This window comes from Hyperolius riggenbachi, chromosome 4, assembly GCF_040937935.1.
Source record: "Hyperolius riggenbachi isolate aHypRig1 chromosome 4, aHypRig1.pri, whole genome shotgun sequence".
In the NCBI taxonomy this organism is placed as follows: domain Eukaryota; kingdom Metazoa; phylum Chordata; class Amphibia; order Anura; family Hyperoliidae; genus Hyperolius; species Hyperolius riggenbachi.
The window spans coordinates 26,320,513-26,347,397 of NC_090649.1; the positions used below are offsets into that span (position 1 = coordinate 26,320,513).

Sequence of the window (26,885 nt, forward strand, 5' to 3'; positions counted from 1 at the left end):
GGCCCGCCTCTGGTATACGGCTTGCGGAGCCACACTAGGAGGTGGTATAGAGTGTAGGCCCGCCTCTGGTATACGGCTTGCGGAGCCACACTAGGAGGTGGTATAGAGTGTAGGCCCGCCTCTGGTATACGGCTTGCGGAGCCACACAAGGAGGTGGTATAGAGTGTAGGCCCGCCTCTGGTATACGGCTTGCGGAGCCACACTAGGAGGTGGTATAGAGTGTAGGCCCGCCTCTGGTATACGGCTTGCAGAGCCACACTAGGAGGTGGTATAGAGTGTAGGCCCGCCTCTGGTATACGGCTTGCGGAGCCACACTAGGAGGTGGTATAGAGTGTAGGCCCGCCTCTGGTATACGGCTTGCGGAGCCACACTAGGAGGTGGTATAGAGTGTAGGCCCGCCTCTGGTATACGGCTTGCGGAGTCACACTAGGAGGTGGTATAGAGTGTAGGCCCGCCTCTGGTATACGGCTTGCGGAGCCACACTAGGAGGTGGTATAGAGTGTAGGCCCGCCTCTGGTATACGGCTTGCGGAGCCACACTAGGAGGTGGTATAGAGTGTAGGCCCGCCTCTGGTATACGGCTTGCGGAGCCACACTAGGAGGTGGTATAGAGTGTAGGCCCGCCTCTGGTATACGGCTTCCAGTTTCTCCAACAGTCAGTGACATCCCAGCTAACAAAGGAGGGAAATGCAAAGTCGGAGTACAGACCGTAACTAAATAGTTTAAGGCAACTGAGCAGCTAGAATTAAAAATATATAACATGAAGCTCTCCATAAGGAAAGTTAATGGCAGAGTGTGCTGTTGAGGGGCGGTTGGTGATTGGCATTACTTACCTACGGGGCAGACCGCTGTAATGCATGCCAGGATATGCAGTCCATGTATCTGAGAACATCTGCACTCACATCCATGGACTACATGTCCCAGCATGCATTGTGGCGGTCGCACAAAACACAACGTGACCTTCATAGTGGTGACATAAGCGGTCTTACCTGCAACAGTTATTATTGCCACACATGAGCACCTCCCGCCCTCCGCAGCAGATGGTGCAGTAGGACTGGTAGCCATCATCGTCATATTGATACGCACACTCCAAAAAGCAGTTCTGTAGAAAGAGGATCGGAGGAGTCACTCAGGCGGCAGACTTTACTGGGGCCCAAGCTGCAAATATGACTAAATACGCGAAATGACCCATGTACACATCATAATCCCAGCTCCGTGTACAGCAGAGCTGACATTTCATCAAGTCCATTCATAAAAAGCTCTTAAAGGGATACTGTAGGGGGGTCGGGGGAAAATGAGTTGAACTTACCAGGGGCTTCTAATGGTCCCCCGCAGACATCCTGTGTTGGCGCAGTCGCTCACCGATGCTCCGGCCCCGCCTCCGGTTCACTTCTGGAATTTCTGACTTTAAAGTCAGAAAACCACTGCGCCTGCGTTGCCGTGTCCTCGATCCCGCTGATGTCATCAAGAGCGCACAGCGCAGGCCCAGTATGGTCTGTGTCTGCGCAGTACACTCCTGGTGACATCAGCAGGAGCGAGGACACGGCAACGCAGGCGCAGTGGTTTTCTGACTTTAAAGTCAGAAATTCCAGAAGTGAACCGGAGGCGGGGCCGGAGCATTGGGGAGTGGCTGCGCCAACACAGGATGTCTGCGGGGGACCATTAGAAGCCCCGGGTAAGTTCAGCTCATTTTCCCCCGACCCCCCTACAGTATCCCTTTAAGTGAGGAAAATCATCTCATTGAATCCTGCATGGAAAAACTCTCTGCTGGTTTTGCTCAGTCTTATCTACCGGCAGATAGTGATAAATGACTTCACCTGAAAGCTGATGCACGGCAATTCGACTGATAAGCCTTCCAAAGGAACACAGTTTATCTAACAGGCGTTTGTCCCCTTATGCTGGGCATACACGGCACGATTGTTCTCATCAATCGAGCCGCTGATGGCTCGATTGATAATATCCGACGTGTCCGATCACCGCGACGGATCGATAACGCGCTCGATCCCGAGCGGGAGTCGATCCGCGGACACGCGCTGGCTTGATTCCAGCGCATTATCTCACCGTGTATGCCCAGCATTAAATGTTCATATGCAGCAGCTGCTACATGTGATTTGTCCATTTCCCAGCTGTATAAATTTGCATAGAATCAACATAAAGTTTGAACTTTCCAACAAACAAGAAACACAGGGTTTTATATGAACAAGTTCTCCGTTTATTCTTCAATCAATACTGTCTTCAAAAGTTGCAGACTGCGCGTATGAACATCAATATAAGATTGCAAATCACATACAAGACTGCTTCCTCAGAGGCACACTGTATACAAACATCGGTTGGGGACCATATGTAATGTATACCCGTGTCCATGGACTCGGGGTACACCGCGCATGGAATCGGCGTTGTATGTCTATTCTTTTTTGTAACACAGTTTGCGGGTATACATTACATATGGTCCCTAACCAATGTTTGTATACAGTGTGCCTCTGAGGAAGCGGTTTTCTGGCACGTATCAGGCAGTCTTGTATGTGATTTGGAATCCTATATTGATGTCCATACGCGCAGTCCGCAACTTTGAAGACAGTATTGATTGAAGAATAAACAGAGAACTTGTTCATATAAAACCCCGCGTTTCTTGCTTGGTGGAAATTGCTTACGGCAGTATTGTGGGGTGGAACAAAACTATTGATCTTATTATATTTATGGTGCTAAAATTTGAACTCACTTGGGATTATCAGCATCTTACTGACCACATCTTCAGCCAGGAAATATGCGGTAATCAGTAGCGATGGCTAATGAGAAATAATTGCAAGCCATGCAAATTGTATTCAAAATGTACCCAGCTTACAAATGGACCAATCACAGGCTGCAGCGGCTTCATTCCATTGGTCGGTTTTCAAGCTGCATACATTTGCATAAAAGTTAGCATAAAATCTGCATTGATGGAATAATTCCACCTCCCTGACCATCCTAAGCAATTAGCAATGTCAGTGCAAAATGCAGGATTGGGATATTCCGAACCTTCCTTTTTATGATATATTATTATGCTTGTATCATTCTGTCTTTTGTCTCTATTTTATGCTGACATCAAACCAACAACCAGTGATTCCGGTGATACCTTTAAAGCCAGTGTTACCCCTCCTACAAAAGTCAGATACTCACCTAAGGAGAGGGAAGGCTCCATCCCTCTCCTTTCCCGGTGCCCTCAGGATCCTCCGTTCAAATCCCCCGCCGAAGGGAGGTTTCGGGAGCAGAGCCCTCCTGAAGACAAGCGGCTCCATACTGCGCACGTGCAAGGTCGTCATAGACACGCGCGAGTGTGTCATAGAGGACTCTCGCGCATGCACAGTATGCAGCGGCCCGTCTTCGGGAGCCCGAGTGCTCCCGAAGACTTCCGAAACCTTCCTTCGGCGGCGGAAGTGCCAGTATTTGACCGAACTGGTCGAATGCTGCTATGGGGGATCCTGAGCGGGACCGGGGCCCCAGGTGAGGAGAGGGGAGGACCCAGAGCCTCCCCTCTCCTTACGTGAGTATCTGACTTTTTATTTTATAAATGGGTTCCCATTAGCTTTAATGACTAGCTGTATAAGGTTTATTGCAAGCTTTTCAAACGTTGCGTTTCTTCTTCAGGCATTATACAAAACTGGATCAGAACTGTACAATAAGAAGTTTTAAATCACATACAGACTTATACATGATTCTGTAAATATGACATGATGTCACTCAGTTGTACCCCCTTTGAAATGTAAAAAGACTTCCTCAGTCCAATGAACTCTGGCAGCATTTGCACCTACTATTGTGTGTGTTTAGCTGTAGTGACAAATGCTGCCAGAGTTCATTGGACTGAGGAAGTCTTTTTACATTTCAAAGGGGGTACAACTGAGTGACATCATGTCAGACTGAGCCTACAGAATCATATATTAAGGGGCCCATACACTTAATGATTTTCCCGCCGATATACAGCAGATTCGATCACTGTGATCGATTCTGCTGTGAAATCGTTGCGCAAACGCTGACCGAACAAACGTGTGGAAGATTTCGTTCGATCGCTGGTGGGTCAGGAGTGCGTCGATAGCGGCGTACGAATGCCCGACGACTGACGCTAGCAGCAATACACTACCTGCTCCGCCGGCGTGTGTCCCCACCGTTCCTTCTCCGCTGGGCTCCGGCAGGCTTCACTTCTTCCTGTCCCGACAGGAAGTTTAAACAGTAGAGCGCCCTCTACTGTTTAAACTTCCCCCGGCAGGAAGTAAAGTGAAGCTGGAGCCGAGCGTGGAGAAGAGACAGCGGAGACCGGGGGACTCACGCCGGCCTGAACAGGTAATGTATGCAGAGGGGGCGGCAGCTCCACAGATTGTCAATCGGTTTCATAGTGAAATCGGTTCACAATCTGTTTGCAGTAAAGGTAGCCATACGATCCCTCTCTGATCAGATTCGATCAGAGAGGGATCTATCTGTTGGTCGATCTGATGGCAAATCGACCAGTGTATGGCCAGCTTAAAGGACTTCCAAGGCCAAAACTAAGAAAATTACACTGTACCTTTTTTTTAGCCGAATCCACGGAGGACGCCCTGCGCGTCCTCCGCTCCGTTCTGCCGTCAGTGTCGGCCTATTCGTTCCCCCAGGGCAAGCCCCGACCCCACCGAACGGGTCGCATCAATGCCACCCCTAAGATGGCCGCCGCCTTGATCCGCGGCTGCGCAGTACGCTTTGCCGCGATTGCGACTGCGCAGCCTTTAGCCCGCCTCTCGCCGCGTATGGGTCCCGGCATCCTCCTGAAGCGTGCGGCGGGAGGCGGGCTAAAGGCTGCGCAATCGCGGCAAAGCGTACTGCGCAGCCGCGGATCAAGGCGGCGGCCATCTTAGGGGTGGCATCGATGCGACCTGTTCGGTGGGGTCGGGGCTTGCCCTGGGGGAACGAATAGGCCGACACTGACGGCAGAACGGAGCGGAGGACGCGCAGGGCGTCCTCCGTGGATTCGGCTAGAAAAAAGGTACAGTGTAATTTTCTTAGTTTTGGCCTCGGAAGTCCTTTAAAGAGACACTGAAGCGAAAAAAAATATATATTATTATGAATTGGTTGTGTACTATGAATAATTACTAGAAGATTAGCAGCAAAGAAAAAATTCTCATATTTTTATTTTCAGGTATATAGTGTGTTTTCTAACATTGCATCATTCTATAATATGTGCAGATTACACAACACTCAGCATTCAAAATGAGTCTTTCAGAGCAGTCTGTGAACTAATGAACTCTCCTCTGGCAGAGAAAAAGTAAATAGTTCAATAACAGTTGAGATAATAAAAGTCAGATAACAGCCCTCTCCAGGACTAACTTAGTCGGAGAGCTTAATGGCTTTTTTGCATAGAGATAACAACTGGAGTTTCTTGACTCTTCCTGTACTGGAAACAATTAGACTGATGTATCTGATCTTAATGTTTTATTTCTTAGCTGTGCTACACATACAAATCATAATATCATAATTTTTTTTTCCGCTTCAGTGTCTCTTTAAGTCTGTATGTGATTTAAAACTTCTTATTGTACGGTTCTGATCCAGTTCTGTATAATGCCTGAAGAAGAAACTTAACGTTTGGAAAGCTTGCTATAAACTATGTACAGTTAGTCATAAAAGATATCACCGGAATCAATGTTTGTTGGTTTGATGTCTGCAACACCGGACCTCACTTCACTTGCTTCTCTATCTTATAAAACCCAAGGCAGATGCAAATAAAACACTGAGATACTTACCTAAGAAGAAGGAAGCCTGTGGGGTCGTGCTGAGGCTTCCACATCCTCCTGGAGACCACCGCTGCTGTCCAGGACCCTCTGGAAGATCATGACAGCACCAGCCTTTCTGCACGAGTTGTACATTACAGCTGCACTCATACACGGCAGGGAGCGCGGCCACGTGGAGATATCTGACAAGCTCTTGTAGCACATGTTCCAGGGGTCTGCAGGCAGCAGCAATGGGGGCCAGGAGGATGGGGGAAGCCTCTGCCGGATCCAGACGCTTCCTTATTAGGTAAGTATCTCAATTTTTTTTACCTTAATCCTTGAGTACACCTTAACTCAGCTATGAACAGTGCAGATTTGTAATAAAGGAACCACTTTTTTAACATCACAAAGAGGTACAGGAACTAGAGGGATACTACTGTTCCACAGTCACAGATAATACAAGGTGCCCTGCACTGCTGTCCACTAGAGCAGTGCCTCATCCTAAGCTGCAGCTGCTGGGAGTATAGTATATTCCGGCGTATAAGACGACTTGGCGTATAAGACGACCCCTCAAATTTTCCAGTTAAAATATAGAGTTTGGGATATACTCGCCATATAAGACTACCCCTCTTCCAACGCACACCAAATAGAAATAAAAAACCCCATCATATACTGGTGCTATGTATGAACAGATACTGGTGATGTAGTGTATGTGGTACCCAGTATATAACAGTATACAGGTGACCGACTGGTTGGATTGGTTAACTCCTCCCTCTCCCTAAGTGGATTAGTAAGCTCTCCTTGTCTCCCTGTTTATCAGAGCGGTATGGAAGAATAGGTTGCGCAGTGCCCATAAAACTCTTTCACCCTTCTGGCCCCGCCCTTGTATCTTAGTTACCTCCTTCTCTGCCTCTCAGATCTCGCACATGTGCTCCTGCGCCACTTCACTACAGTCCTCAGCAGCGAGATCTGAGAGGCGGTAACAGGATAGGATCTCACACATGTGCGCCTGCGCCGCTTCACTACAGTCCTCAGCAGCGAGATCTGAGAGGCGGTAACAGGATAGGGCGGATCACCCGGCATCAATGACAACGGGCATATAAGACGATCCCGGACTTTTCAGATGATTTTCAAGGGTTAAAAAGTATTCTTATACGCCAGTATATACTGTATTTACGCAGATCTCCCCTCTTGGTGTCGTTACCTTGCAGTTTTGGCACATTCCTCCGATAAATAGGGGGTGTTCTAGGCCGACGTTCAAACTGCCACATGAAATGCAGATATCTGAAAATAAACAAAAGAAGGGTTAACTGAAAACCGTGCTAAGGAGAAACTGAAGAAATAAAAGGAGCAGTCTGATTCCTTCTTTTATTTATTATTATCTCAATAAGTAAACTAGTGGCACAGGAGGCGACTGATTTGATTAGGTGACTAAACTGCAGGTCCCTTGCCGGACTGTTACATCAACATCTGGTTTTACCCGTGAACACAAACTGGCCGTATACACACGTCTCAATCCACCAAACAGGATGTACAGCCGCGTCCAATCAGCAGTGGGTGCGTGCTCCTGCCACTCATTCACGGTGGGATTTGCTCGCCAGGGATTGGTGAACGGGAACGTGTTCCCTAAGCCAATGAAAGTGCCTTGAATGAATGAGCATGGCTCCACACAGAAGACACGTTCATTCATCAAAAGTAAAAAGAATAATAAAAAAAAAACACATACACTTCCTGTGCACAGGATTAAGTGTACCGGGTTACAGACAGTGCTAGAAAACAGAAAATATAGTAACAAGTGACCAAGGTCTGAGGAAGACTCACCTTCAATGTTTCGACACTTCTGTCTGACTTCAAAAACCAGCCGCTCTGTCAAAACACAACAAGCACTCATCATGCTGCTATCTGTGTATACACACCCACAACCCCAACACAGCCAGGCCAGGTGACCAGCGGACGGGTCACAGGCGCCCGGCCTTACCTCGCGTGCGCTCATCAATGATCTCCTTCACTTTCGGCTTCTCCACTGTGCTTTTGCGAGGTTTCTTGGCAGGAGGGGGCGGGGCATAGGCTGCGGCTTCTGGCTCCACCCAAATCTCTGTGTAAACTTCTTTGTATGGGTTGCGTTCCTCTGCATACAGGAAAAGTAATGTCAGTATCTTTCACACAACATCATGCAAAACAACAACACATAACACAGTTCCATCAGGCACTATTGAGGCTTTAAATGATGACAATCAAATATCAACCTAATTGTATTTCTGTACAACCTATTGCAGTAAGGCAGGCAGCCTCTGTATTCCTTACTTCAAATTCCCTTCAAGGAAATTGCAATGCAGTGGTGCTGTGCATCAAAGTGAACACTAGGTGGCTCCATATTACTAAACATGTCATTATCTGCCACCAGGGATTGTCAAAGAGATGCTAATCACACTGAGTTGATACTATCTTTCACTGAAATTAAGACATCCCCTGAAAGTAAGCCCTAGCAGGAATTTAGAGCGCGATCGAAATATAAGCCCTACCCTGAAAGTAAGCCCTAGCTGCAGTAAGGAGAAAAAGTATGGCAGCTTTTGTTTCTACTGGAGCCGATGGTCTCACGGTAAGGACCAAGCCTCTGTCATTGGGCTAATCACTGCTCTTGTTGCTACTCAGAGAGAGTGCAGTGATCGGCCCAATAACAGAGCCATTGTCCCGCCTACGAGATCATCATCTCCAGTAGAAACAAAAGTTGCTGTACTTCCTCCCCATAGGCTGTAGATCGGGGACACAGCAGCATGGAGCTGGGGGGGAATAAGAGGATTAGGGGGGCATCGCAGGACAAGTGAGACGGCTCTGCTGTCCTAGCTTCAAAGACCCCCAGCTGAGTTCTTCAACTACAACTGACCTGCTGTAACCCTTAAATGTCTATGATAATCCATAGACTTCTGTATTTGTAATATTTCTGGTGTTACAAAGATACCAGGTCCTTCAAATTCACAGAGTGTGTTGGGCTTCACGTGACACTGGTCCTCAGAACTTTTCAACCATCTGGATCTTTGAGAACTAGTGCTACAAACAGTGGAAGTCAAAAACTATGTTATGAGCTAGCCATGGTCATCATGTGTAGTATCAAATGATTTGTAAGATTATGCTGAGTGTGATTATGCATTCTGTTTCTTGATGTGACCTATGGGCACAGAGAAAGCGGACAAAACAGGAATTGGGCCAAAATCTCTCCCTGTCTAATGGGGTACTGCCCCTATTCAAATTGCACAAGGCTGGACTTGTACGTGTCATGACCCCTCCCATCTACAGTGAGGATTAAAACCCCAATGACACTGGGCCCAGCTGTCCAAAGTCCTTCATCTAAAGTCTTTGTCGAATAACATCCCGACAGCCAGCTGGACACTGGCAAAATCACTTTGATTATTTCCTACAAACAGCCTCTGGCCGCCTGGCAATCGCCATCTTAGACTTTCCGCTAAAGACTTGCGATTGCCGCATAGATTACCAATAACGGTATTTGAACTGTATTTTAAGACATCCTGTTTCTCTTTCATCTCTACTCTCTATCAAACCAATCTGTTATGTCGGACAGGTATATTTATCTGTGGGCTAAAGTATACTGTGTGTATGTAGTTTTAGAATAAAACTAACGATTTTATCGTTCAGTCTTGTGCCTGTTCTGGTCATCTGATTGTTGCTACAAAGGATCTGCCCTCTGAGGAGTCATTCTACTGCATTGTTGTATTATTTTCTTATAAAGTGTTGTTTTTCTAGTTAGGTTGTAAATAACAGTTTTCTTCCTTCTAGGAATAGCTAGCGGGAGTATCTTTCCTTCCTTACCCCGAGAGAGTGGTGGCAGTGATATTACCCAATTTCCAGCACGAAATCCATATTTTTAGTTTACCGATTGCACATACATGGACACCTCCAACCAATCTTAACCGTTTACTACGCACACAGTGAATCTGCCTCCAGAAGTCTCTAGTGCAGTGGTCCTCAAACTAAGGCCCGCGGGCCGAATGTGGCCCCCTGAGGCTTTTTCACTGGCCCCCCAAACACAAAATGTATAACTTATAGATGCAACTCACTGCACCTTTACATATGAGACCAGCATGGCAACAGTGGCCTAGTAATATGGGATTGGTGAGTGATTGTCACATTACATATTGTCCTATACTGGGGGAGCACCTACCTAATCTAACCTATACTGGGGGGCAGCTACCTATCTAACCTATACTGGGGGGCAGCTACCTATCTAACCTATACTGGGGGCACCTACCTAATCTAACCTATACTGGGGGGCAGCTACCTATCTAACCTATACTGGGGGGCAGCTACCTATCTAACCTATACTGGGGGCACCTACCTAATCTAACCTATACTGGGGGGGCACTTACCTAATCTAACCTATACTGGGGGGCAGCTACCTATCTAACCTATACTGGCCGGCAGCTACCTATCTAACCTATACTGGGGGGCAGCTACCTAACCTATACTGGGGGGCAGCTACCTATCTAACCTATACTGGGGGCACCTACCTAATCTAACCTATACTGGGGGGGGCACTTACCTAATCTAACCTATACTGGGGGGCAGCTACCTATCTAACCTATACTGGGGGGCAGCTACCTATCTAACCTATACTGGGGGCACCTACCTAATCATATTGTCCTATACTGGGGGGGGGCACTTACCGAATCTAACCTATACTCGGGGGCAGCTACCTATCTAACCTATACTGGGGGGCACCTACCTATCTAACCTATACTGGGGGGCACCTACCTAATCTAACCTATGCTGGGAGCAACTATTCTGACTCCCTATATTAGAGGCACCCACCTAGCTAATCTGTATTGGTGGCACCTACCTACCTAATCTATACTGGGGGCACCTGCCTATCTAACCTATACTGGTGGCAACTATACTGTGGCAATTTTTACACCCTCACCCTGGGTGCATTTTAGCCTAGAAACTGCCCTGTTAAAGAGATTCTAGATTTGTTACTCTATGTAATATTCATTGATGTCGTGAGATGTATTTTTTGTATTTTGATGGCTTTGTACCACCAAACATCTCAATAAATCTCAGTTTAATAATAATAAAAAAAAAAACATATATAAAAATAAGATTATTTTCTTTGCTACTTAACTTATTTTCGGGGGAGGTCTTATTTTTGGGGAAGCACGGTAATGTTCTTTTCATTAGCCGTAAAACACATACAGTTCATTATATACGGTTTTTGTTTTTTTTTTTGCTTTAAAGGGAACCTGTAGCAAGTAAAATTATTTAAAATAAACATGATGTAGCTGCAAATGAATATTACATACTAACCTCACCGTCAGTTCCTCTCAGAAGCTCATTTTCTTCTTACAGTGATCCCTTCCAGTCCTGACGATATTTTGTCAGAACTGAAATATACCAGTTGCTATCAGTTATATATCAGCAGCTGTCAGTTACAACTGAATGTGCAAAGTAATGTCCATGTTTCCCTATGGCTCAAGTGGGTGATATTACAGTTTAACAGTGTTCTGAGCAGGAAGCTGTTAGGGGATAGTGGCCATTTTCAAAATGGAGGACAGAGAATTCCCTTGATCACAGTGGACAAATGGGACGCAGAAGAGGAAAAAGAAAGTGAGGAGTAGACTACACAGGAGGTAAGCAGGGCTGTGGAGTCGGTCCAAAAATCCACCGACTCCGACTCCTCAGTTTAGGATTCCACCGACTCTTGCAATTTGCATATTACAATTTTGTTGATTAAAAGTATGTAACATGAAATTCGTCTCTTAACTGCCAACGCTTAGGAATTTTACAAGACAACTGAAGTGAGAAGGATATGTAGACTACTATATTTATTCCCTTTAGACTAAAACTAGTCCTTGGTAAGAGTACTTGTAAAAGGTACAAACCGGAACAAAGAACATCTATCAGGCCCTAGGCAATGTAAGTGTGGGTACATGTAAGAGTGATGTGCAGGTACTCTGCAGGGGAATGAGGAGATTGTAAACAGACAACACCTCTGTGTTCAATGTGGACAGCATTCTCAGTGGATTCCTGCAGCTCTGTGGGGAGTGCATATGTAGAGTATAGTACTACTGTGTAACAAAGTAAACCTGAGACAGATGAAATTAAAGTTTTATATATACCTGGGGCTTCCTCCAGCCGCCTTCAGGATAATCAGTCCCTCGTTGTCCTCCTCCACCACCTGGATCTTCTGCTATGAGTCCAGGTACTTGAGCCAGTCGGGCGTAGTGCGCATGCACACACTCCGCCGCCAGGAGCATACTACACCTGTGCAGCACTATTGCGCAGGTGCAGAATGTTCCTGGCTGTGGGAGCAGCATGCGGCCGGACAGCGCTGACTGGCTGAATTACCAGGACTCATAGCAGAAGATCCGGGTGGTGGAGGACAGCGAGGGACTGATTAGCCTGAAGGGGGCTGGAGGAAGCCCCAGGTATGTATAAAACTTTACTTTTCATCCGTCTCAGGTACCCTTTAATTTGTAGTCACCAAACCAAATTTTAACAACATATCAAATTATTTGATTTCATCAGCAAAGGAAGTGCATACATTTGCATAAATCAGCATCAGTGCAGAATTATTTCCATCTCATTGACCATCTCTATTAGTGACACAGCTACACATCAGGCTTTATTCTTACAGCATAGATGTTATTTAGTATATATAAGAGATTCCTGTGTACACATCATATATACAGTCACAATCAGATATGTATATCTGACCTTAAAAATACGGGGACTGCTTTATTGAAGCAGCACAAGTAACTAATTTTGATTGGTTCATTTCATTTTTGTGGACTAAGCACAGCTATTACTGTATATATACTGTATATATACATTATTTTTAATGACTATTATCTGAGAAATAGAACATTTTATCATATTTTCTATTTTAATTACAGTTACAAATTCATTAGGAGTCGGAGTCGGTGCATTTTTTCCCGACTCCGACTCCAGGCACCCAAAATTGCCCAAATCCACGACTCCGACTCCACAGCCCTGGGGGTAAGTATGACCTGTGTATGGTTATTTTGACTTTTTATTTTCAGTTCAGGTTCTCTTTAAGCGATGTGGAATTTGCTCCCTTAACCCCCCAGCATTATAGGAGTCCAGACATTTTTTCCCATCAGTAAACCTTTGTACACCAATATACAGCAATATATAGAAATAAGGAGTGTTTCTACTGCTGATACCAGGATAGTTACTAATTACCATAAAAGTGGTTATCCTGAATAAATTATTAGGTTCTACTGACTAAATGTCACTACAATGCCTCTAAGTACAGCAACTGCACTTATAACACACCTAGGAACCTTTAAAATATCTTGTAGAACAGGATGAAAGTTTCCCATTGAAGCCATTTCTTTTTTTGTTTGGATGTGCAGTACAATGGCTGAATGAGGTGCTGTGTTGCAATGCGTCAAACTGAACACAAGGTGGCAGCATAACACAGAGCAAGAAAAATAACATATCTCCGCTCTGAAACTTTGTACATATAGTCAAGTCCATAAATAGTGGGACATCGACAACATTCGAACATTTATGGCTCTATACAAAACTGCAATGGATTAGAGATGAAACGAGCACGATGTGCTTTAACTGCAGAATGTCAGCTTTAATTTGAGGGTATTTACATACAAATCAGGGGAACGGTGTAGGTATTACAACAGTTTGCCTATGTGCCATCCACTTGTCAAGGGAGCTTAAGTAATGGGACAATTGGCTTCTCAGCTGTTCCATGGCCAAGGTGTGTGCTGTTCCCTCATTATCACAATTACAAAAAGCTGATTTCAAGGGCGCTATTTGCATTTGGAATCTGTTGCCGTCAACTCTCAAGAGCTGTCACTACCAGTGAAGCATGCCTGCTCAGGGTCTATGCCTTAAAGTATTAAAAGCAGAGGATCAGCAGGACAGCCAGGCAATGTGCATTACTTTAAAGGAAACAATCATGTCAGTCTCCATGTGTCTCACACCTTTAAAGCAAACCTTTCTCTTTAACCTGTTGCCGACCGCGTCACGCCGATGGGCGTGGCCGCGGCGGCAGCCCCAGGACCGCCTAACGCCAATTGGCGTAAAGTCCTGGGGCTTACATTTGCAGGAGATCGCGCACATGCTGCGCGGACATCTCCTGCTTGGGGGGCGCTTCAGTCTGCGAGCGGCTATTGCCGCCCGGGAGACTGTTAGACGGCGATCACGCCGTCTATTTATATGGTGCAACGCTGCGATCAGCAGCAGCACTGCACTGGGGACAGCCGTGTGACACGGCGGTCTCCCTGGGGGACAAGAGAGCGATCGGCTCTCATAGGGTGAAGCCTATGAGAGCTGATCACCGTGATTGGCTGGCTGGGGAGAGGGAAGGATTTTAAAGAGGATCTGTAACGTCAAAACATCCTCTGGGAGGTACTCACCTCGGGTGGGGGAAGCCTCCGGATCCTAATGAGGCTTCCCACGCCATCCTCCGTCCCTCAGGGGTCTCGCTCCAGCCCTCCGTGAAAGATGACGTCAATATTTACCTTCCTGGCTCCTGCGCAGGCGCTCTGACGGCTGTCGGCTCCGAAGTAGGCGGAAATACCCGATCGGGTCTGCTCTACTGCGCAGGCACAAGTCTCCGGCGCCTGCGCAGTAGAGCGGACCCGACTGAGATCGGGTATTTCCGTGTAGTTCGGAGGCGAAAGCAGCCACAGCGCCCCCGCTGGAGCCAGCAAAGGTAAATATTGAACTGACAGTCGGCTCTGTCGCCGGCTGTTCGGAGGGCTGCAGCGAGACCCCCGTGGGACAGAGGACGGCGTGGGAAGCCTCATTAGGATCCGGAGGCTTCCCCCACCCGAGGTGAGTACCCCCCAGGGGATGTTTTTGATGTTACAGAGTCTCTTTAAAGGAACAGTTCTTTTTTTTTTTTTTAAACGCAAACAAAAATATTCATTAAAAAAAAAAAAATAAACATGGGGGGAGCGATCAGACCCCACCAACAGAGAGCTCTGTTGGTGGGGGAAAAATGGGGGGGGGGGGGGGAAATCACTTGTGTGCTATGGTGTGCGGCCCTGCAGCTTGGCCTTAAAGCTGCAGTGGCCTTTTTTACTAAAAATGGTCTGGTCACTAGGGGGGTTTAGCCCTGCAGTCCTCAAGAGGTTAAAGAAAACCTAAAGCAGAAAAAAAAACATGATATAATGAATTGTACGTGTAGTATGGATAATGAATACCACTTTTTTTAACTCTTCTCCTACTGGAAACAATATGAGACTCATATCTGTGCTACTAATGTTTTGTTTCTTAGCTGTACTACCCATACCATTCATTATATCATAAGTGTATTTTGCTTCAGATTTAGTGGTATGAATCTCAGAATTTCTTCTTTGCTCAAAAAGATTATTTACAGCATAAAATCTAATATCACTCTTTTATTTTTGTAACAGAACAGCATTCAAACAGTTAACACAGCACTTTCTTCTTCAGTGGGCAGCTTCTGACCCCATCTAAGAGGCGATAACATCTTTTTTTTACATTTCTTTGTCGGCTACAATTAGTAAACATTAGCAAAGTGCAGATACTGAGCTCTCTCTGCTTCTAGTAGGTGCCCAGCTGATAAGTGATCACTAGATGGATTTATACTTACCTGGGGCTTCCTCCTTCCCATGTAATGTTCATGGCCTTCCTCGTTGTGCGTCCGCTCCCGCCGTATATGGAGAGGGAAGGCTCAGGATCCCATTCTCTCTCAGTGCCCTTCCCCAGCTGAAATTCAGCGCCTTTGGGACTCCTCAGCAGTCTTTGCATGGCCGTAACAATTACCCCTGCAACCCCTGTCACCGCAAGGGAACCGAGAGGCTTTGGGGGCCCCTCCTACTCTGTCTCCCCAACCGGAAATGCACCTAATTAGTAAACAAACCTCCCCGTTCGCTAACAAAAACCGTGTGCAGGAGGGTGTGTAATTTTTTTCCTGCTTCCAGAAGCTGCTTCACAGCAGAACACTCTCTGCTGCCATTCGCTAGCTCCCAATCACATGACCTGCATGGGGTTTGGGGACCAAGGGGGCCCATAATACTATCATTTTTGCAAGGGGGCCCTGTTAAGTCTAGTTATACCCTAGTCTTTAGAAATACTCTCGCCCCCCCCCCCCCCCAATACTTCAGAACAGATGAAAACAGATACTTACCTACAGAGAGGGAAGGCTCTGGGTCTTATATCCTGTTCCTCTCCTGGTCCCGTCATTCCAGCGATGGCTCCCCTGATAGCAGTTTCTGACCGATGGGTGGGAGACTGCTTTCTGCCACTGCGGAAGGCTTCAGAAGTTTTTTTTACAAAGATATACCATTCCGTAGTGTGCGTGCGCGAGCACACTCTCTCTCATGCACTCGTGCATGCGCTGTACGGAGCCGCCAATCTTCTGGAGCACTCGGGCTCGCAAAGACATCCGAAGCCTCCCGCGGCAGGAGATTTGAACAAGGGGATCCAGCGCTGGAATGCACAAACTGTGAGAGGACCGGGAAGGCTCTTTAGGACCCAGAGCCTCCCCTCTCCTTAGGTAAGGGTAAGTATCTTTAAAGAAGTACTGTAGGGGGTCGGGGGAAAAAGAGTTGAACTTACCCGGGGCTTCTAATGGTCCCCCGCAGACATCCTGTGCCCGCGCAGCCACTCACCGATACTCCGGCCCTGCCTCCGGTTCACTTCTGGAATTTCAGACTTTAAAGTTAGAAAACCACTGCGCCTGCGTTGCCGTGTCCTTCCCTCCTGCTGATGTCACCAGGAGTGTACTGCGCAGGCGCAGACTGTACTGGGCCTGCGCAGTACGCTCCTGGTGATGTCAGCGGGAGCGAGGACTCGGCCGCGCAGGCACAGTGGTTTTCCAACTTTAAAGTCTGAAATTCCAGAAGTGACCCGGAGGCGGGGCCGGAGCATCGGTGAGTGGCTGCGCGGGCACAGGATGCCTGCGGGGGACCATTAGAAGCCCCGGGTAAGTTCAACTCTTTTTCTCCCTACAGTACTCCTTTAAAAAAAAAAATCACTTCAGACTCTCTTCAGAAGATTGTTACTGTTGCAATTTTCTTGTATGTTGGCCACCTTTGGTTCCTCTCAGTCAGTTTGCCTATAAAATCAATGGTGTAAGCTTATTGTCCATAGTGGTAGTATCAGAGGTAATACTCTTTCTCACCTTCGGGGGGCTCCAGGCCTTTGGGTCCAGATGGTTGAAAGCCGCCCAGGGCCCATTCGATCATCTGCTTGTTCTGGAGTTCTATAGATTTGGAGGTATCAGTCTCATCGTTCTCAGGGCATGATGGGAAGGCCTTCCCAGCTCGAGTGCTGGCCAACTGGAAGAGAGGCGGGGCTAAGTAGTCTGCTGCATCTGACCGACAACATGCAAGAAAGTCTGCACAACACAAGCTGCTGCACATGTGAGCCCAGGTCCCCTGTGACAGAGGCATGTGTGAGCCCAGGTCCCCTGTGACAGAGGCATGTGTGAGCCCAGATCCCCTGTGACAGAGGCATGTGTGAGCACAGGTCCCCTGTGACAGAGGCATGTGTGAGCACAGGTCCCCTGTGACAGAGGCATGTGTGAGCCCAGGTCCCCTGTGACAGAGGCATGTGTGAGCCCAGGTCCCCTGTGACAGAGGCATGTGTGAGCCCAAGTCCCCTGTGACAGAGGCATGTGTGATCACAGGTCTGCCTGTGACAGAGGCATGTGTGACCAAAGGTCCCCTGTGAAAGAGGCATGTGTGAGCCCAGGTCCCCTGTGACAGAGGCATGTGTGAGCCCAGGTCCCCTGTGACAGAGTCATGTGTGAGCCCAGGTCGCCTGTGACAGAGGCATGTGTGACCCCAGGTCCCGTGTGACAGAGCCATATGTGACCCCAGGTCCCGTGACAGAGTCATGTGTGACCCCAGGTCCCCTGTGACAGAGGCATGTGTGACCCCAGGTCACCTGTGACAGAGGCATGTGTGACCCCAGGTCCCCTGTGACAGAGTCATGTGTGACCCCAGGTCCCCTGTGACAAAGACATGTGTGACCCCAGGCCCCGTGTGACAGAGGCATGTGTGACCCCAGGTCCCGTGACAGAGGCATGTGTGAGCCCAGGTCCCCTGTGACAGAGGCATGTGTGACCCCAGGTCCCCTGTGACAGAGGCATGTGTGACCCCAGGTCCCCAGTGACAGAGGCATGTGTGACCCCAGTGACAGAGGCATGTGTGACCCCAGGTCCCCTGTGACAGAGGCATGTGTGACCCCAGGTCCCCTGTGACAGAGACATGTGTAACCCCAGGTCCCGTGTGACAGAGGCATGTGTGACCCCAGGTCCCCTGTGACAGAGGCATGTGTGACCCCAGGTCCCCTGTGACCGAGCCATGTGTGACCCCAGGTCCCCAGTGACAGAGGCATGTGTGACCCCAGGTCCCCAGTGACAGAGGCATGTGTGACCCCAGGTCCCCAGTGACAGAGGCATGTGTGACCCCAGGTCCCCTGTGACAGAGGCATGTGTGACCCCAGGTCCCCTGTGAAAAAGGCATGTATGACCACAGATATCCTGTGACAGAGTCATGTGTGACCCCAGGTCCACTGTGACAGAGGCATGTGTGACCCCAGGTCCCCTGTGACAGAGGCATATGTGACCCCAGGTCCCCTGTGACAGAGGCATGTGTGACCCCAGGTCCACTGTGACAGAGGCATGTGTGAGCCCAGGTCCACTGTGACAGAGGCATGTGTGAGCCCAGGTCCCCTGTGACAGAGGCATGTGTGAGCCCAGGTCCACTGTGACAGAGGCATGTGTGACCCCAGGTCCCCTGTGACAGAGGCATGTGTGACCCCAGGTCCACTGTGACAGAGGCATGTGTGAGCCCAGGTCCCCTGTGACAGAGGCATGTGTGACCCCAGGTCCCGTGACAGAGGCATGTGTGACGACAGGTCCCGTGTGACAGAGGCATGTGTGAGCCCAGGTTCCCTGTGACAGAGTCATGTGTGAGCCCAGGTCCCCTGTGACAGAGGCATGTGTGAGCCCAGGTCCCCTGTGACAGAGTCATGTGTGAGCCCAGGTCCCCTGTGACAGAGGCATGTGTGAGCCCAGGTCCCCTGTGACAGAGGCATGTGTGAGCCCAGGTCCCCTGTGACAGAGGCATGTGTGAGCCCAGGTCCCCTGTGACAGAGGCATGTGTGAGCCCAGGTCCCCTGTAACAGAGTCATGTGTGAGCCCAGGTCCCCTGTGACAGAGTCATGTGTGAGCCCAGGTCCCCTGTGACAGAGTCATGTGTCAGCCCAGGTCCCCTGTGACAGAGGCATGTGTGACCCCAGGTCCCGTGACAGAGGCATGTGTGACCCCAGGTCACGTGTGACAGAGGCATGTGTGACCCCAGGTCCCCTGTGACAGAGGCATGTGTGACCACAGATACCCTGTGACAAAGGCACTTCCCCGTTCTACTGGGTGGTCTCACCTGTAGCACCTCGTAGATGGCCTTCCTGTACATGGGCTGCTTGCTGTACGTCGCCTGGTGGAAAGTGCCGGCAAAGGAGCTGAGCGGCAGAAGCTTCTCCACACACACCTGACAGGGCAGAGGGATTGGTTATTACACAGGCATGCCAGCTGGCTCAGATTTCATAATGTGACAGGTCTGCTTTAGTGGTGTGTTGCTGCATTCATACTTACAGAACAATGCAAATGCTGACAGCAATCGGGATAAGCGAATGTAAATACCGTATAGAAGCAAAACATACAAAATATCATCATCCCTCTGCATTCAAAACAAACAGGAACACCGGCAGCAATAACAGCTATGCGCTGCTGACGCTGCTCTATCAAACTACTACTCATGTGCAGTGCAGAGGGAGGAAAGATGCCTTACTAGGGCTGAAGTGGTGCATCCTGGATCCCGGCTACCAGGGGTATAGCAATAGACCCTGTAAGGGATGCAGCCGCAGGGGGGCCCAGAAGCCACAGGGGGCTTCATCCTGAGAGACTGATAACTAAGGGCAAGGAGAGAAAAATCTTTCTGCTCTCGGCACAGTTGTTCTAATGACTGCATCTGCTCAGCCACTGATAAGGAATCATACAAAGTTTTGCAGACAAAGATTTGTAGACAGTCCGTATTCAGTGTTCAGCAGGCTCTTGTGTACAGGGCTGTTCTACCCCTCTCCAAGTGCTGTGTCCTGAATCCCGTAGCATCACTATACTTGAGGAGTCTGGGCACAGAGAAAAAAAGCTTTCTATTCTCAGCACAATTGTTCCAATGACTGCATCTGCTCAGCCACTGATAATGAATCATACAAAGTTTTGTAGACAAAAAAAACTTGAGAGTCCCATTCAAAGTTTTGCCCAGTGATTTCTAGTTACGCTTCTGACGGCTACTTGCAGATGCTGGGAAGGGGCTGTATGCGGAGAGACTGACATCCACTATAAGGAGTGGGCGAGAGATTGTGCTGGTCATAGAGCAGTTATATTCAGCTGACAGCAGTGTGGAACTTTCATGCGTAGGTATGCACATGCTTGCAGCCTGCTTGAAGCTGGGTTTGCACTTGCGCATTGATTTGGCCACTAATGGTAGTGAATGGGGCCGTTTCCATTCAATGCAAATTTTCATAAGCGTTCGTACGTGTGAAAAAAATCCTGCATAATTTTTTCGGACATTGCGAACGATAATTTATTTGCGTAAAAATTTGCATTAAATCCATGGTTACGGAAAGTTGTCAGCAGTCATGACTAAGCTGTTACTAGGAAGATTATGTTATATTTGACTAATGCGAATATTCGTGTACGGAAATTGGCATAAAACGCGTACAAATTTACACATACATTTTTGGGATGTGAAAATTTCACGCTACAGTGGAAACGCAGTCTTATGCTAGGTACACACCATTCAATTTTCTGGCAGATTAACCTGCAAATCGATTATTTACAACATGTCCGATCTGAATTTCGATCGATTTTTCAATTTTCCGATCATTTTTTTTTTTAATCGTTTTTTTGATCGCTATTTATTCAGTTCTAAGAAAAATTGATCGAAAAAAGTGTAAAAAAAAACCCCAAGAAAACCCAAAAAAACTATTAAAATTCAGATCGGCCATGTTATGCTGGGAATACAGGAAGCGATACGGCGGCTCGATTAGCCGCCGGATCGACTCCCCGCATCCCTGGCGCCGCCCGGATCGATTCCCGCTCGTCCCCACGGGCGCTTCCTTATCTTCCGCTCGACTCCCCGCTATTGTCCGCCGGCGGGGAATCGATCCGCGCGGTCATCGGACCTGTCTAATATTATCAATCGAGCCATCAGCGGCTCGATTGATAAGGAACTATCGCTCCGTGTATGCCCAGCATATGAAATAATCAATCTGGCAGGTAAATCTGCCAGAAAATTGTATGGTGTGTACCTAGTATTACTCTGTGATCTTCAATGTGCTCTCCTATTTGCTATCCTATTTGCTTTATGGATCTTATCAATTGAACTGGTTCCTTCTTGCAAAAGCTTTGAGACATATCAGAGATCCTGCACTCTCTGGGAACATTGCTTATAGGACAAGTATGGTCGGGTGAGATCACAGTGGCCACTGTGTCTCTTAGTAAAACTGCAGCAGCCATCTTCTCAGCAGTGTTTATGGGCCGAGGCTTATTTCGCATTGATTTTATTGTGTGTTTTGCATTATTTATCCCTGCATTCGTAGGTCATTACAAATCCATAGACTATTAGTCCCAATTTTCTATAATAAAGTTATTGATTAATACAGTGCTTTATACAACTAATTTCTACCCTTTATTTATAATGACAACAACTAGGTTGCAAATTGTATGTGGTTGCAGAAAAGAGGAAAAAAGCTTCCAAAATGGGTAGCATGCAAAAGCATTGTAACTAGACCCTTTCACTAGCGATAAGGTTTCCTCTAGTGAAAAGGGTCCCTAATCTACTCTCTGAAGATCTTAGACTGAATATTTGTGCATGTGTTCCCTAGAATACCTGACAGTGTCTCAGCAGGAATCTCAGGCCCGGTTCACATTAGCGGTGGCCGTCCGGAATCGCCGTGCCGGAGCCGGACCGCTTTCAGAACGGACGGAACGGACGCACGGCATGGCAATGAAAGCCTATGCGTCCGTTCACATGCGTCCGTTCTGCCGGACCGGAGCCGGACCGGATCCGGACTCCGGCGTCCGTTCCAACATGCGCTATTTTTTGGTCCGGCTCCTCCGGCAGCCGTATCCGGAGCGGAGCCGGACTGCACCATCCGGCCAATACAAAGCAATGAGAGCCGGAGAGCGCACAACACACTGGCTACAAAAACCGGACGTTCTACCCCACTTCCTATGCATTTTGGATGGGGACCACATGGGCCCAGCGAAGAGTGGGGCAGCAGCGATTTCATGCTGGAGCTCTTTTTGCCAGCAACATGTCTGATATGTCTGAAGGAGGCGAACAACAGAGAGAATTCCCAGGTTTACGAGTAAAAAATGCCTGGATTCATGGTCCCAACTGCAGTCTCTGTATCCACGGATGGTCTCCACACGTCCACCTGTCTCCAACAATGACCCCAGACCCTTCTGCTGACCTCCCAGACCCCAGGTAATTAAAAGGATGTTATCTCCTTAAGAAACCGGATCCGGACCGCAACCGTGTTCACACCGCACGGAAACCGGATGCAAACGGACCGGATCCGGACCGGATCCGGATAGGAACCGTACGGATCAGGTCCGGTCCGGATACGGTGCGGTCCGGACATCCGGTGCGGTTTTTACTAAACCGCAAGTGTGAACGGGGCCTTAGGTTCATCAGCATGAAATGTCTGCTTGCTTGCTGACTGGTAAAGGTAGACCCTTTTCATAAGAGGACACCTCATCGCTGGTGAAAGGGTCTAGTACACAATGCTGAGGCATTGGTTCAACCATTCTAGGGAACACTAGCATGTAAATAAATCAGTCCAAGATCCGCGACTTCCGCATGTCCCCGCTGGCTCCGGGCGCACTCTATTCTTCATACACGCGTTCCACGTGGATGGCTAGTAACGTGGTCACGTGTATGACATCATTCTTACTGGGAAACCATGTGGGGTATGCATGTATGTAGAGCCGATTGCGCCCGGAGCAGCGGAGAATTGGATGGTCAATGGGCTGCCAAGTCGCCGGATTAATACAATTTGCATCCTATTTGTTTTTATTGCTGCTAGTGTGTGCTTTGAGTGTCTTGAGTGCAGAGGGTTAATGATTATTGGTATGTAAATTGACCACCCCCACAGCTCCTGTTTTCCAGGAAGAGCAGAGCTCCCATTTCTTGTGCGTTTCATGGGCCAGATGTGCTTGTCACTGCAGCGCAGCCCGCTTCCTCTCCTCTCTGGATTCAGGTTCCTGCTGATATTCAAGAAATTCCTCCTGACACTAAGGGAATTCATCCTGACACTGAGGGCATACCTACTAACACTAAGGAGGTTCTTGCTGACACTAAGGCAATTCACCAGACACTGAGGATGTTCCTCCTGACACTAAGTGAATTCCTCCAGACACTCATTATTACTAGTTGTGTGTGTATGATTCTCCTAGTACAGGGGTAGGGAACCTATGGCTCGGGAACCAGATGTGGCTCTTTTGATGGCTACATCTGGCTCACATACAAATCAGTAGGGGTTGATTCACTAAACTACACGGCTCAAGCAGCACAGCTTAGTGTGATAACGCAAGTAACATTTTCAAAGTAGGTACGCTACTGCTGTAGCATGCACTACTAACAAACTCGCGCTCCCCCAAAACTAACAGCTGTTTCAATTGTCCCACTCTGGATCCTGTCAGGTCCAGTGACTTTGTAGGACGAGATCCCCACACTTTGATTGGCCCAATAGGCTGTCTGTCACTTGACAGGCAGCCTATTGGGCCAAAGTGCTGGGATCTCGTCCTACAAAGTGATTCAACCCCCAAGTCAGCTATAGCTAATTGTACAAGCTGTTAGTCGGTATTTCTCCTGTCTGGCTTTCAGGGAAATTGCTGATGGTGCTGAAACCCAAGAGAAGCTGAAGACGTTTTTGACACTTCCGCTGCCCGGCGGATCAACTGTATGCACATCTCCATGGCAACAGGGACGTGAGCTCTCTACTGCGCATGCACACTGTCCCAGTTTGAAACATATTGCATGGCTCTCACAGAATTATATTTTAAAAATATGTGGCGTTTATGGCTCTCTCATCCAAAAAGGTTATTGACCCCTGCCCTAGGTGTAACACTGGGGCACATATTGTTTGGTCATGCAGTCTTCCCTGCAGGTAACCTGTGCTTATTTATTACCATATTCATATACAGTACTTGCTTTATACAGCACATCACTCAGTCACAGTCCTACTTACCACAGAGAATTTGCCGTCGCCGAACCACATGACCCAGCGCGTCCCCTCTGCCGCTCGGCTCCTGCCCGTCATCCACCAGGACACGATCCGGCCGGGCCACCAGGAGAAGCCCCGCAGCTTGCCCCACACCAGCTCCCCGATGCCAAAGCCACGCCCGTCCTGCAGGAAAGATGGGAAACATCTGACCAATGTATCTCACAAAAACACACAGCCCCACACCAGCTCCCCGATGCCAAAGCCACGCCCGTCCTGCAGGGAAGATGGGAAACATCTGACCAATGTATCTCACACACACAGCCCCACACCAGCTCCCCGATGCCAAAGCCACGCCCGTCCTGCAGGGAAGATGGGAAACATCTGACCAATGTATCTCACAAAAACACAAAATTGGCCCCTAAGGGGATATATAAAACATAGCTTTTAATTAAATCATAAAAATATTGATAGGTATAATAATTTTGGATTTGAAATGTGTACTGGGTTACACTATATGCTTTTAACTACTAAGGGTCCCTGTCAAAAGGACCCTGGAAGTAAGTCATAGTATATGTGATGTAGATTCAGCTTCTAATAAATGTATATGTGATTCTTGGATGGAGAAGTGACCTTTCTCGATTTATTTCTGGTGATGGTCACTGTGGAAATATGCTTTTGAGCACCGTGGGGTTACTGCAGATGCCGATTTGAGTACCAAGCGCTGTGGATTTGTATACATAGAGCTGATGTAATGTTATTGTAATGCCTTTTTCTAGTATGCACTTTGCACTGAGCACTTTTCCCTGACGATGGCCCCAATTAAGGGTTGAAACATGTTGGATTGGTGGGGGTTATGTCTTTTTTTATGTGATTAAAAAGTAAAAGCATTTCTAGCCGAGAACACAGAGATTCTTCCTAAATCTATCTGATGATCTATCTGCTGCTAATCTAGCGAGTGTATGGCCACCTTTAGTGATCGACTTTATTGGGCGATCATCTTAAGCATGGTTGATTGACTAGTGGCCCACACACTACAAGCAATATCCTATGCAACTAACCTTCACTAATCGATCTGGTCAATGTTGTGCCTCCATGCTCTCAATGCAAAAATAGATTCAGTGTTGATGAAATGATATGTGACAGTAGCCGATTCCTGTGCGATCAACCAAAATCTTCCTACCTGCTCCAATGACGAATGATGGAGAATGATGTCAGACACTTTTCATCAATCAGGCATACTGCAACACACTTGATTCTCTCTCTCGATTTGATCAAAAGGATTGGTCAATCGTACAGCCACATCGCTAGATGTACAGTATGACCACCTTTACTGGTTTCTGCTTTTTTGCTGTGTTTAATGTTTTAGAGCAAAAACCTGTTTGAGTTTAAAGAGAAACCGTGACCAAGAACTGAACTTCATCCCAATCAGTAGCTGATACCCCCTTTACATGAGAAATCTATTCCTTTTCACAAACGGATCATCAGGGGGGTCTCTGTATGGCTGACATTGTGGTGAAACCCCTCCCACAGTGTGATGTCAGGACCATGATCCTGACAGTTTCCTGTCTGTGAACTTCATTGCGTGGTGGGAAATAACAGCTGTTTACAGCTAGGTCCAATTGCCAAAAAAAATGTTCCCTTTGTTGTACTTTGTACTGGTTGAACTCGATGGACGTATGTCTTTTTTCAACCAAAGTAACTATGTAACTTTTGGCCAATTAGTCCACCCCCCTCCCATGAATGATCGCTGCAGTAGTGAACTGCAACAATCCTTCATCTGTCCCCCTCGGCGCACAAATAGTTAAAAAAAATCATCCAGCAAGCAGCCACACTCACCTACCTCATTCCTGCGACGATCCTGAAGCCTGATCCTCCGATCACCGCTCTGCATTCAGCCGCGTATTGCCGATGACCCGGGTCCCGGCTTGATGACGTCATCAAGCCGGGACCCGGGTTACTGGCAATATGCGGCTGACTGCAGAGCGGAGAACAGAGGATCGAGCTTCAGGATCGTCGCAGGAACGAGGTAGGTGAGTGTGGCTGCTTGCTGTTGGATTTTTTTTTAGGATTTCTGCACGGAGGGGGCTGCCTCATCCTGGGGGGTGGGGGTAGCATAAATAAAAGGGGGGGTTACATATTTGTTGGGGGGCATCTAATTGACTAAGGGGAGTTTACTAATTTGGTGCATCTGGGCAACTGGGGGGGCAGTAATCATATACTGGGGGCACATTTGGCTATAATGGGGGGGCAGCACTAATCCTGGGGGTACATCTGGCCATAATGGGGTTAATCCTGATCCGGGGACACATATGGCTATAAAGAGGGGCACTATTCCTGGGGGTGAGTCTGTCAATCTATTCTGGGGCTGGCAAACGCAGGGGACACATGTGGCTATGCTGGGGGCTGATATTGGGGAAACATCTGGCTATACTGGGGGAGGCGGTGATACTGGGGACACATCTGGATATCTATACTGGGGCGACTTTAACTGGCGGCACAGTTTTTATGTCAATCGCACTTTTTATTTCTAAACAGGAATTGGTCAAAATTGAGAAACAATGCATTTTTTAAAAATTTTTCCCACTTTTTCCCATTAAAATGCATAGAGAGGAACATTTTACTTTGTACCAGATACCCCCAATGAAAGCTTAGTTTGTCTTGAAAAAAATGATATATAGATAATTTAAGTGGCACGAGTACAGATGAAGTTATTGCTGATTAAAAAGGGACACCGCTAAAGCGTCAAAACTGCTCTGGTCAATAAGGGGAAAACAAGGTCTGGATGCGAAGTGGTTAATACCATTTTAAGTGTTTGCTTTCAAATGACAGCTAACTGATCCTTCTCATATTAATCAGCTAAGTAACAATGACCCAATGCTTGCTTGGGAAGTACAGCAAACATGCGGCACCA

The 26,885-nt window shown here is 47.8% G+C and overlaps 1 protein-coding gene across 13 annotated transcripts in view; it reads right to left on the bottom strand.

Annotated features, from left to right (window-relative positions):
* Positions 1 to 26,885, bottom strand: part of LOC137571141 (DNA (cytosine-5)-methyltransferase 3A) — a 558,436-nt gene that overhangs the window by 13,331 nt on the left and 518,220 nt on the right. For all 13 annotated transcript variants that reach the window (XM_068279887.1, XM_068279889.1, XM_068279888.1 and 10 more), the window contains 7 exons: positions 23,999 to 24,157; positions 19,123 to 19,230; positions 16,857 to 17,013; positions 7,686 to 7,835; positions 7,529 to 7,573; positions 6,912 to 6,991; positions 989 to 1,101 (listed from right to left, as the gene is read on the bottom strand). In XM_068279887.1, the coding sequence (XP_068135988.1) occupies positions 989 to 1,101; positions 6,912 to 6,991; positions 7,529 to 7,573; positions 7,686 to 7,835; positions 16,857 to 17,013; positions 19,123 to 19,230; positions 23,999 to 24,157 (812 nt within the window). The remainder of the gene's footprint in view (positions 1 to 988; positions 1,102 to 6,911; positions 6,992 to 7,528; positions 7,574 to 7,685; positions 7,836 to 16,856; positions 17,014 to 19,122; positions 19,231 to 23,998; positions 24,158 to 26,885) is intronic.